This window comes from Microcaecilia unicolor, chromosome 6, assembly GCF_901765095.1.
Source record: "Microcaecilia unicolor chromosome 6, aMicUni1.1, whole genome shotgun sequence".
Classification (NCBI taxonomy): Eukaryota; Metazoa; Chordata; class Amphibia; order Gymnophiona; family Siphonopidae; genus Microcaecilia; species Microcaecilia unicolor.
The window spans coordinates 313215322-313228749 of NC_044036.1; the positions used below are offsets into that span (position 1 = coordinate 313215322).

Genomic DNA, 13428 nt, shown 5'->3' on the forward strand with positions numbered 1-13428 from the left:
CTCCTCCCACGACCAAATGACTTGGATTTGGTCATTTTTGAGATTGGCATCCTCGGTTTCCATTATGGCCAAAAACCGGGGACGACCATCTCAACATTTAGGTCGACCATCTCTTTAATCATTTATTTATAATTTTTCATTTTACAAGGGTCACTTGCAAACAGTAATACAGAGATGACTGTACATTAAAATTAGAGGAAAACAATCTCAACTAGATAAATGGATTTTATACAATCTTTCTCTTTCTTAGACCACAAAATAAATAGGGAGAGTGAAACAAGACAAGGAGATCAATTAAACAACAGTAAACAAAGAAAACGTGGTATTAACTTGATTATCCCCAGTTATTATTTATCTGAATCATTATTCCACATTGATCATCTGGTTGGCTTCTTCAAACCGAAAACGGTGTATAGTCAATTAATTTCGTTGGAAACATACTTATTGTCCAATATTAGTGGAAATAATACACCTGATTTCATTTTTTTCTCTTTTAAAACCAGAAATTATTTAACAATACAAACACTTGAGTCTCTAATCCAATTCCCACTAATTAAGATAATCCCAGTTTCACAGGATTCACTCCTTTTGAATTAATATACTAAGAGCAATCATTTCAGAGGAAAAAAAACTTTAGGAGTCATACCCAGAACTCTGGGAAAACAACAATCTCGATATTAATCATCTGTAATAATATTCATTTTGTTCAAATTTTTCTGGTCTATTATCATTTTCAAAATCTTAACCGTTTCCTACTCCTGTAGAACTTCATTTGCTGTATCAAATTTTCATTCTCAAAGGTAGGTCGACCTAAATGTTGAGATTTGGGGGTCCCCAACCGTATTATCGAAACGAAAGATGGACGCCCATCATGTTTCAATAATATGGGTTTCCCCACCCCTTCGCGAGGATGCCCTCAGAAAACCTTGGGTGCCCCGTTCGATTATGCCCCTCCACGGGAACCAGGCAAGTCTTCACCAAACATCATGGGTCATCAATAGGGAAGTCTAGGCTCTGAAGTCTATGAAACAAATCTTTGTATCTTCTATGTCTCATGCTAACCAAAACATGTAAAGGGCACACTTATGGAAGCAACTTAACAGACAAGCTGCATCTGTGAATCACTGTCTCATGTTAAAGCACTGTTGCTACCAATTCAAGCAAATCATTGCCACTGGTATATACAAATACTCTTAACCTGTCATCTTTGATATTTTGAAACAAAATAGATTTCTTCTGTTTCTGGTGTTAGAAACAAAATGATTGCACATTGCGAATTTCAGTAATGCCAAGGCAACAATACTGCGCAGAACCAAAGGAGTGTGGAAACCTAATGTTCACTGCACATATCAGAAACCATTTATGCAACTAAACAACTCCTTGCTATGAATTAAAATCATCTATACCAAAAGGATGCTACAAATTTCCAGGAGATAAGAAAGGTGAAATTAGAACTTATCTGCTAATTTTCTTCCCTTTAGGCCTTCTAGACTGGTCAAGATGCTTGGGTTATGCACGCCTACCAGCACATAGAGACTGAGAACACTGACTCTGAGAATAGTATGAGAACACTGTGCAATTCCCAGCCAGCTAGACGGTATTTCCACTAACAAAGCAGATGAAAGAAACATAGAACCTGGCCCTTTGCCAAAAGACCAATTGGACTCCATCCCAGCATTCCAAATGTCCTTTTTTTTTCTATAGGAACCAAAACTAGTAACAAACTGAAAGACCTGAACCCTTAGCCACTACCAGTGGTACCAGCATAGTGATAACAGTCCCTGCAAGCCCATCCGTGTCTCCGCTTTCTTCTGACACTAGCTGGGCTCTTGACCAGTCTGGAAGACCATTAAGGAAGGCAAATTTAGACCCTGTAAACTGGTGAAGACACTTGGGATATACCAAAGCAGTTATCTCAAGGATGGGACCCCCCTCCCCAAGACCAGATGCCAAAACTCTGGCTCCAAAAACTGTATCCTGGGAAGCCTGCACATCAATTCTGTAATGCTTCACAAAGGAATATAGAGAGGTCCACACTGCCAACCGACAAATATCCTGAGACGGAATCAAGCTGCTCTCAGCCCAAGAGGATGTGACGACAAGCCTTGAGGATGAGCAGCACCACGCAACCCTTAAGACAGGCCGATGCAACAGCCTCTTTGATCCACTGTGCGACAGAATCCTTAGATGTTGCCATTTCCTTGTCAGGGCCCCAAATAGCATAAATAAACGATCCAATCTGTGAAATTCATCTGTCTGACGCAGATACTCAAACAGCACCCTCCGATCATCCAGGTGAGCCAACCGCCGCTGATCCTTATTTCCAGAGGCATCTCAGAACACTGTAACGGAAATCAACTAATTCTCATGAAAGGCTGATACCACCTTAGGGACAAAGGAAGGAACCATCCGTAGCATAACCTATTCCTCAGTAAAAACCAAGAAGGGTTCTTGGCACAACAAAGCGTGCAATTTTGAGATGCTCCCTGCCGAGAAGACAGCAACCAATAAAACTGCCTTCAGCATCGCTGCAGCCAGCAGCTCAAAAGGAGAAGAAACCAACGCCTCCAAAACCAGATTCAAATCCCATGGAGGCATCAATGGCCACCTATGAGGCCACATAAACCTCATTTCTCTTAGAAAGCAGATGTCATTTGGGAGACATGCAAATGACTCACCACCAACAGCATCGTGGAAAGAGGCCAGGGCCGCTAGCTGCACTTTAAAGGAGGCCAAAGCCAAACCTCCAACAACTCCATCCTGGAGAAACTCAAGAACTTTCGGCACCAATGAATGGAAGGGCCAAAAACCTCTCTCCTAGGCCTTGAAAACCCACCAGACTCTCACATAAGCCAAGGACACTGAGTGCTAATGTGACTGTAGTATCGTAGAAATCACCTTAGAGAACCCTTTAGACACACCCTTTCAAGAGTCATGCCATAAGCAAGAATGGAGATGAGTTTGGCATTATCACTGGACCCTGCCACAGTAGGCTGACCATCCCTTGCAAAGGCAGCGGGCTATCCACCGTTAAGCATACGAGATCTCCATACCAAGGTCGGCAAGGCTAATGAATCACTAGGCCAGGATGCACTCTATGTGTTGAATGATCCGATCCACTAACGACCACAGTGAAAACATGCACAGCAGGGAGTCCTTTGGCTAGGGAAGAATCATCAGGGGGTCCTTTGGCCACAGAAGACTCAGCGCATCAATCCCCTCTGAGCACACCTCCCTCCAGCGACTGGAAAATAAAATCGAGAAGCTTGAGCATTGAGTGTCGTCATCAGGTCTAGCACTGGGCTCCCCAACAATGAACTACCTTCTTGAAGGCCTCCCAACATAGGGACAATTCTCCTTGATCCACAGTGTGCCAGCTCAAAAAAATTTTCCTGCGTGTTGACAACGTCCACTACGTAGGCCTCAGAAAGATCGGTCAGATGCACCACCACTCACTCCAGGAGACCGGAGGCTTCTGCTGTCACCTGATGGCTTCTTGTGCTGCCCTGATGATTGGCATTGTTCAATAGCACCCTTACAGCCTTGGAAGCCCAGACTAAATGTATTCCACGTATTAAAAAAGGTGGAAAAGAGCACATGACAGCCAATGTAGTTAAAAGGTGAGGTGAAAGAGGCTATTAGAGTCAAAAGAACATTCTTCAAAAAAATGGAAAAAAGGATCTGAATGAAGAAAATAAAAAGCAATATAAGCACTGTCAAGCCAGATACAAAGCATTGATAAAGAAGACTAAAAGAGAATATGAAGAAAAACTTGCTGCGGTGACAAAAACCCATTAACAACACTCTTTTCAGGTACACCAAAAACAGGAAGTCAGCAAGGGAATCTGTCGGATCATTAGATCAGGAAGGAGCAAAAGGAGCACTCAGGAAAAAGAAGGCCATAGCAAAGACATTGAATGAATTCTTTGTGTCGGTCTTTACGGAAGATGTAAGAGATCTACATGTACCAATGGTTTTCAAGGGTGACGATGCTGAGGAACTGAAAGAAATCTCAGTGAACTTGAAATATGTACTGAGCCAAATTGACAAGTTAAAGAATGATACATCATCTGGACCAGATGGAATAAACCCCAGGGTATTGAACAAACTCAAATATGAAATTGCTGATATGCTGCTAGTGATCTGTAACCTGTCGTTAAAAAATCATCCGTAATACCTGAAAACTGGAGGGTGGCCAATGTGAGGCCAATTTTTAAAAAGGGTTACAGGGGTGATCCAGAAAATTATAAACCAGTAAACCTGACTTCAGTGCCAGGCAAAATAGTGGAAACTATTATAAAGAATAAAATTATGGAACATGTAGACAAACAAGGTTTAATAGAATAGAGTCAGCATGGAATCAGCCAAGGGAAGTCTTGCCTCACTAATTTGCTTCATTTCTTCGAAGGCATGAATAAACATATGGATAAAGGTGAGCTGGTTGATGTAGTGTATCAAGATTTTCAGAAAGCTTTTGACAAATTACCTCATGAGAGACTCCTGAGAAAATTATGGAGTCATGGGATAGGAGGCAATATCCTTATATGGATTAAGAATTGGTTATTAGACAGAAAATACACGGTAGGGTTAAATGACAGTTTGTCTCAATGGAGGTGAGTGAACAGTGGAGTGCCACAGGGATCTGTACTGGGACCAATGCTATTTAATATATTTATAAATGATCTGGAAACTGGAACGATGAGTGAGGTGATTAAGTTTGCAGATGACACAAAACTATTCAAGTTGAGGAGTAGCCTAATGGTTAGTGCAGTGGTCTTTGATCCTGGCAACCTGAGTTCGATTCCTACTGCAGCTCCTTGTGACCTTGGGCAAGTCACTTAACCCTGCATTGCCCCAAGTACTAAAAAATTAGATTGTGAGCCCCCTAGGGACAGAGAAAGTACTTGTACATAATGTGTATAGCGCTGAGCACATCTAGTAGCACTATAAAAATGATTTGTAGTTGTAGTAGTAGTATTAAAGTTATCAAAACACATGCAGATTGTGAAAAATTGCAGGAAGGAAACTGGAAGACTGGGCATACAAAATTAAATTTAATGTAGACAAATGTAAATTGGGAAGAATAATCTGAATCATAGTTATCTGATGCTAGGGTCCACTTTAAGAGTCAGCACTCAAGAAAAAGATCTAGGTGCCATTGTAGACAATACGCTGAAATCTGCTCAGCGTGCAGCGGGCAAAAAAAGCAAACAGAATGCTAAAAATTATTAGGAGAGGGATGCAAAATAAGGTCAAAAATATTTATTTATTGTACTTGTATCCCACATTTTCCCACCTAGTTGCAGGCTCAATGTGGCTTACAAAGACCAGTTATGGCGTCGCCATACCAGGGTAAAGAATACAATTGGTGTTACAAAGAAATCAAGGAAAACAAGATGATCTGGTCAAGCAGTTAAAGAGTGAGATATTCACAATAAAGGTGGATAGGTGTTGTGTTTTAGTTAGTTATGGGTTCTCGTGGTAGGCCTTGTTAAAGAGATAGGTTTTCAGAGATTTACGGAAGTTAGTTAATTCATTAATCGTTTTCAAGTGAGTTGGTAGTGCATTCCATAACTGCGTACTCATGTAGGAAAAGCTGGTCGCGTGTGTTAGTTTGTATTTTACTCCTTTACAAGTACTTCCTCTGTATCGCTCCATGGTGCGATCTCACCTTGAGTATTGTGTTCAATTCTGGTCGCCGTATCTCAAAAAAAGATATAGCAGAATTACAAAAAGAGCGACCAAAATGATAGCGGGGATGGAACTGCTTCCATAGGAGGAAAGGCTAAGGAGGTTAGGGCTCATCAGCTTGGAAAAGAGATGAATGAGGGGGGATATGATTCAGGTCCACAAAATCTTGAATAGTGTGGAGCAGGTGGAGGTGAATCGATTTTTCACTCATTCAAAAAGTACAAAGACCAGGGGACTCTCGAAATTGCATGGGAATACTTTTAAAACAAAGGAGGAAATATTTTTTCACTCAAAAAATAGTTAAGCTCTGGAACTCGTTGCCTGAGGATGTGGTAACAGTGGTTAGTGTATCTGGGTTTAAAAAAGGTTTGGACAAGTTCCTGGAGGAAAAGTTCATAGTCTATTATTAAAATGGATATGGGGGAAGCCACTGTTTGCCCCTTTTAAGCTGACTGGGGGCACCAGCACTGGACTCTCTGCCCCCCCCCCCCCCCCAATGGCCTCCACGAAAGGACTGGGTCCTCTGAAGAAAAAAAAAAAAGACTCTGAGTCTTACTGAATCTGCCTGGCCGGTATCGTCTAGCTTCTCAAAAACGTCCACTCACGGACTCACCTCTGCCGGCACCCCGTGGTTTATCCTCAAGCAACCGCAGGACTTAGCATCCCCTAAGCCCCACACCAACTTATCCAACTCTTCCCCAAAAGGCATGCGACATCCGCCACCCAGCCTCTAAGCCTCAGGGCTCTCCAGGCCGCCACTGAGAGGGGCCCCTTAATATTTGCATCAATAAAGTGTTTCTCCATAACATCTCCAGTGGTGGATTTGTCCCTTGTTCAGCCTCTACTTTTTCCTGTTGGTCTTTCTGATGTAGAGGTTTTCCCTGTTTGTGTTGTCGCCATTGAGAGGGCCATATTCTTAGCTGAAGCCTGTAGCAAATCATACAAGGCATTCGCCAAAAATGAGGCTCTGAGCTGACAGCAGAGTGTCCAGAATTCTCTTGCTCATCTAAGCCATAACCTGGCCACAATACCCCCACAGATGAAAGCCTGGAGTGCCAACATCGACAGATAAAAACTATGCTTTTAAAAAGTCTCCATCCTTCTATCCTGGGGATCCTTAAGGACCACGCCACTATCCACCGGGATGGCGGTCTTCTTCATGATGGCTGTAAGAACAGTGTCCACCCTAGGAGGCCAGAACGAATCCCTGTCCTCCGTATGAATGGTATACAGCTTCCCCGTGGTACGTGGCACCCTGCAAGGCGAGTCTGGATATTTACACTCCTATTTACATCCTAAGGATCTTAGTCGAGATTGGGTGGCAGAGCCGGTGGCGGGAGACGGGGATGGTGCTGGGAAGACTTATATGGTCTGTGCCAAAACCGGTGGTGGGAAACGGGGCTGGTGGTTGGGAGGCAGGGATAGTGCTGGGCAGACTTACACGGTCTGTGCCCTGAAAAGGACAGGTACAAATCAAGGTAAGGTATACACAAAAAGTAGCACATATGAGTTTATCTTGTTGGGCAGACTGGATGGACCATGCAGGTCTTTTTCTGCCGTCATCTACTATGTTACTATGTTACCTGAACCATGACCCGCAGATCCTGATTCATAGGAAAGATCTACGTGGAAGCCTGATGTCCTTCACTAGCGAGTCCACCTTCCTAGTTGCACCTTCCACAGACACTTCATCTTCAAATTTCAGCAGTGAGGTGACTTGAGAGATCAACAGAGTTCTTCCCTAGGAAAGATGCACGCCATCACGGGATCTTCCCCAAGGGGAAGGTCTCCTGCCTACCAGGCATCCCCCTCAGGATCTGAGAAGTTCTTACTGTACAAATTCTGCTCCACATCTACCAGATCCTCGGCCCAATCCAATCTAGGATGCTTGTCTGAACCAGAAGTTTGCCTCTCTTCTGAAGTGCCCTCCTCCACGGCACCCTCAGACTGCCAGGCCTTGTATATTGTCCAAACTCTAGGGGAAAACCAACACCCCCCCCCCCCCCCCCCCCCCCCCCCCCCCCAGTAAACTTCTGTCACTGGCAGCCCCGGAACCTGGAAAGTAACCCTCTGGGAGCAAACGAGGAGGAACATCTGCCTCCCAAGCTGAATCTAAAATGGTAGCGGTTCCCGCCAAAGATGAGACTGCCAGTCTGCCGCAAAGGGGCCTACCTGAACTGAGTCTTCACAACCTGTGCCGGACGTCCCTGCTCCGAAGTACCAGACTCAGCAATTCTCAAATTCAGTATTCTCAGTCTCCATCTGCTGGTAGGTATGCATAACCCAAGCGTCTTGACTAGTCTGGAAGGCCACTAAAGAAAACGGGGTTTCCTTGCAGCTTCAGTATTAACAGAAAAGTCAAAAACAATTGGAGTGGAGGAGTAGCCTAGTGGTTAGAGCACCAGTCTTGACATCCAGAGGTGACCAGTTCAAATTGACCTTGGGCAAGTCACTTAACCCTCCATTGCCTCAGGTACAAACTTAGACTGTAAGCCTTCCATGGTCAGAGAAATACCCAGTATACCTGAATGTGACTCACCTTGAGCTACTACTGAAAAAGGTGTGAGCAAAATCCAAATAAATAAAATAAAAATTGCAAGTGTCCCACAATTGGAATCAGGCAGCATTTTAAGGCCCCTATTTACTAAGCTGTGCTAAGATTTTGCCACTAACATGAGGTAATAACCAACATTAACATGTAGTAACTGCAAATCCTCTATATGAACTGTTGGTGGCATTCTCAGCACTTTGGGGAAGGCAGCCATGCAGTTAATGCAGCAAAGAAATTGCCAGCATGCATTAGGGGCAAAAAAGTTGCCAGCATGCATTAGGATGACTGACAACGTCATGCAGTTAGCTATGCCTCACAAATTGGCATTAACTGCTCTGGTTTATCATTAGTGTTAGCAGTCAAGGAACAATGCGAACATTTGCCATTAACCGTAAAAACGCAGTGCCTGCCCATTTCCTGTCCCCTTCCATGTTAGCTATTGAATGTGACAGTGCATGATAAAATGTTAGTGCATATTAATTCCTGTGTTGACCAGATAACACAGCATAATAAATAGGCCCCGAAGTAAACTAACCTCCTTCATCAGTTTCTCGATTAAACCTCCTGTACTTCCCCCAGCTATAGACTCTTGCTTACACTCTGTTCCTCTATGTCATTAAAATAGTTTATAAATATACAAGGCCCTATTTACTAAGGTGCACTACTGTTTTTAGTGTTTTTAGCATGTGCTAAAAATGCTAGAGCACCCTTAGAGCTACTTAGTAAATCAGGCCCTTAATTTTAAATGCTCCACTTGATATGCAAAATATTTTCCTTACAGGATCAGTCTATACAAGAATAGCCTATCTGATCTGAAAAAGAGGGCTCTACCTTAAAAAGCTTGTAAAAAAAATGGACTTTTTTAGTCCAATAAAAAAGGAATCACCGTCTTTTCCTTTATTTTGTTTTCTTTCTATTTATTACTTTTAGGAATGGCCTAGGGATAAAGAAAGAATGTCTTAACTGGTCACTTTGAAAATATTGTACCTTTTTGAGAATGGAAGATGTGAGGAAACAGAAAGGAAAGAAAGGGGCAGAGTTAAAAAAAAAAAAAAAAGAGAGAGACAGCAATGTGAGTCCACAAAAGGAGAAGTGAGAGAAAGGCAAGAAAAAACATATGGATTTAGTGCACACTAATGATTAGTGTGTGCTAAATAATAAGATGCCCATTATATTCCTATGAGCATCTTATCATTTAGTGCATTAATCGTTAGCATGCGCTAAATCTGTTAGCACACCTAAGTAAAATAAAATCCTGGGAGAAGCTAAGGAATGTGATTTGTTGTGATCTTTCCATGGAATTTTAATTGGACCCAAGTTTAGCTATCATTTGGTTGTTGTTGCACTTGAAAAATGTTCTAAAATGAATGACACTGTAGCTGAAGGGATAGAGGGAGTGCAATGAACCTCCAAGGTCTAGCAGATGTGTACATAACCTTCAGATTGCTCAATTAAAGCTGAATGTAGTCTCTGATGGGACATACAGTAAGAAAGTATTCAAAGGTATGTGAAAACTGTTTTGGTCTCATCCCAGTCCCACATCACAAACATTGTTCTCTCTACAGTCTAAACCAGGCAAGTCTACTAGTAGCTGTAACTGTTTCAGGAGCTACAAAACGGCCTCAGGAGCAAATTAAAGCACAAAAATGAAAGGGAAACATTCATAAAATAATTGAGTTCTGTGTGTCTCTCTCTTGGTTCCTTTTTAAATTTACGCATACATCATATAGACCGCCCATGTCTTCTCCATTTATCAAAGGCCATAACCAAGATAAGTAAATTAGCTCATTATCAGATGAAATGAACTGCATGAACAAACTGATATTATCTGTTGTATGTAAGACTGTACTATGAAATGTCAAGCCATTGGTATAGCACTAACCTGATATGCGAGATTTTCCTTTCCAAGCAAAGTAGATGAAGAGATTTCCAAAAAACAAGCTAAAAAAAAAAAGAGGAACACAAATCTGTTTACTGACAGCTCGCTCTAAAATACTTAACAAATATGTATATATCTAACTTTAGGTAATCTTCTTCTTAATATAGGCGCTAAAGCTACTAAACAAGAGTCTTTGTAATGTATTTCCAAAAATATATGTTCAGTTACCAGGAAACACAAAGTAAATTTTGATTTTTTTTTTCCATTTACAGCATCTTTTACAAAGCTGAGCTAGCGATTCCTGCACGGCAAATGAGAGGAAGCCCACTTACCGCACAGGAATCGCTAGCGTGGCTTTGTAAAAGAAGCCCTTACTCATTACAGGTTTTTAAGCCTTCTAATTCCAGAGAATAATTAAAATAACATTTCCTCCATAAGACAAACTACTCATCAATGTTCCTACACTTGCATGTAAAATTAACTTATTTTCCACTAACTTCATATGTTCCACTGAGTTGATTCAGACTCTTGAGAGGTCTACTGCTGAGCAACTTTTCTTTCCTCTGGAAGGAAGCTGTAGATCACATGACATGATCTGTCATTGTGCGACATTGGACAGTATATTCCATCAGGTTCCAAGTGTCCAGAAATTAAAAAAAAAAAAAAGCCTCGGCATGCTGGCAGACACCTCCCTAGGAGGATGGAAGTACAGTTTATGTGGTCTTATGTTTAGTAAAATTGGACTGTAGCAAGCCGTTCCCCCTTACTAACACAAACGTGGAACAACCATAAGAATTATTCAATCACTTAAAGCAGCTGGACAGGAGGTTTCTTGCATCTAAATCGTCAGAGTTAATAATATGCATGAAAACAATTCACATATTTTTTTGGACCTCACTCATTTAGAAGGGTTCCTCTCTACTAAAGACATTGTTACTCTGTAAGATGCCTAATTGTGTTCAGTAGGTTTGTTAGGGTTAAAGTGATTAGATTTCTAGGTCTGCAATATTATCAGGATAATATTTCCTTTTTCCCTCCATTAGTACCTCAGAACTTCCTCCAGATATGGGCTAGATAATACTAATTTTGTACCTGTTTTCTTTGAAACGATATTTACATATTTAAAAAAAGGAGTTAATAATGTGGAATATTAGAGAAGATTAATTGATCTGGGATGATCAGGACAAAAACGTTTGCACAGGATAAATAGCTCCTCTGAATTCCAATAGAAGCCAACTTTTCAAAATGATTGGGGGAACTAAATACAACCCAATATTCTCCCTCCGCCTGCCACCACCAAAAAAGAAATAGGTCTAGACTACATTCACAGACAGCACTAGACTCCATTTCCCAAACTTTAGCTTGCACACCATTCCTTATTCCTGAGACATTACTACACCATCAAAGCACTGTTCCCTGCACATTTAAAATCCAAACCACACCTTTTTAAGACATCTTTAACAGTATACACCAACCTGGGCAAATATTACAGTTCGTTGAAAATTTGAAAAAGTATTGAAAAAAGAAAAAAATGATATAAAGTTACAAAACAAAGTACCCCATTTGGACATCGAGTGGTTGGGGGTTTAAGTCAGTGATTACATACAGTCACAAAAGCTTTAAAGGTCCTGAGAAAAACTCTAGGACATAAGCGTGTTGCCATTTTGAGACTTTTCCCCTTTCACTGAATGTGCAGTCCGCAGTGGCATATATAACTGCGGTTTGATTGTATGTGTTCAAGTTAGTTACTTATTGGAAGTAGAAGCCAAACATTTTTTTAAGTAATTGGAACTGGACAATGTTGGCACATTTCAACTGCCTCTGGACAGAACTTCTGCATGAAGGAAGCCCCTACCTCATTATTCAACACATCTCTGTGAAATAGCAGTAATAAAAAAAGGCAAGTGCATTTTTGTAATAACCACTGCATTCCACAAAACAAAAAGGAGCAAGTTCCCATATGCCATCATTTTCTTTTGATGTTGGCACAGGAAAAAAAAGACGTTAAATGCTCGCTGGTTCAAACCTAATGAATGTTTTTTTTATTTTTTAATTGTGGTTATAAATAGTAAGTCTGATTTTTAAGCACCTGATTCTCATAACATGATGATATCTGTTTTGGTGGCCTTTTACTAGATGAAAACATCTCTGCACGAATACAGAGAGTCCCTATAACCAGCCCCTCCAAACAACACAATGATTTAGAATTACTAAATACTTCCCCTGTGTACATCCGTATGTTGCAAAGTCGACACGTTTGAAAAAAATGAGCGAGAGCAAATAAAAATGTTACAAACAACAATTCGGATAGAGCGGCTCATAGGTTTGCTTGCTTTATTTTGCGTGAACGGGGATGACCAACAGCTATGTGGAGAAGCGGCTCATAGGTTTGCTTGCTTTATTTTGTGTGAATGGGGATGACCAACAGCTGTGTGGAGAAGAGGGAAAAGTAGACTTGGCTTCATACTCCCCGTATGTTCCCACCCGTAACCTCCGCTCTCAGGACAAATCACTCCTATCCGTACCCTTCTCTACCACCGCTAACTCCAGACTCCGCCCCTTTTGCCTCGCATCACCTTATGCCTGGAACAGACTTCCAGAGCCCATACGCCATGCGCCCTCCCTCCCCATTTTCAAGTACTTGCTCAAAGCCCATCTCTTCTCCCTTGCTTTTGGCGCCTAATCACCCTCCCCATTCATGTTACCTACACTGACTACATAGTTTGTAATCTTTAGATTGTAAGCTCTCTTGAGAAGGGACTGTCCTTCCCATGTTAAACTTGTACAGCGCTGCGTAACCCTGGCAGCGCTATAGAAATGCTAAGTAGTAGTAGTAGTAGTAGTAGTAGTAGTACTTCAGTTTTTTTAACATCGCCTGTTCTGGCTCCCTATACCGCTTCCTTCAATTTTCCGGGCCGCCGGCAACGTCAGTGAGGCAAGCACACTGCCTTCGGCGGCCCCGGAAGCTCTCCCTCGGTTGCAGCATCCCGCCTATGCGGGCAAGGAAACTGTAGCAGAGGGAAAGCTTCCGGGTCGCCGAAGGCAGTGTGTTTACCTCACTGGCACTGCTGGCGGCCCGAAAAATAGAAGGACAGCGGTGTAATGCAGGGAGCAGGAGGGCGGCCAACAGTGACCAAACACAGGCACTTTATGCCACTGTCCCAAATTATTGAGGGTGCTTGAGAGCACCCGCACCTATGTTTAGTACCATCTGGATTGTTCAGTCTCATCTCATTCAGTATCAGTCCTAATGCAGATCCCATAGTACATAGGACGGCAACCAAAATCTCTACACGTTGTCTACCCT

The 13428-nt window shown here is 42.0% G+C and overlaps 1 protein-coding gene across 5 annotated transcripts in view; it reads right to left on the bottom strand.

Annotated features, from left to right (window-relative positions):
• The window catches only part of MFSD11 (major facilitator superfamily domain containing 11), a 73778-nt gene that overhangs the window by 43255 nt on the left and 17095 nt on the right, over positions 1-13428 (bottom strand). For all 5 annotated transcript variants that reach the window (XM_030208159.1, XM_030208158.1, XM_030208157.1 and 2 more), the window contains one exon: positions 10125-10183. In XM_030208159.1, coding sequence (XP_030064019.1) covers positions 10125-10183 — 59 coding nt within the window. The remainder of the gene's footprint in view (positions 1-10124; positions 10184-13428) is intronic.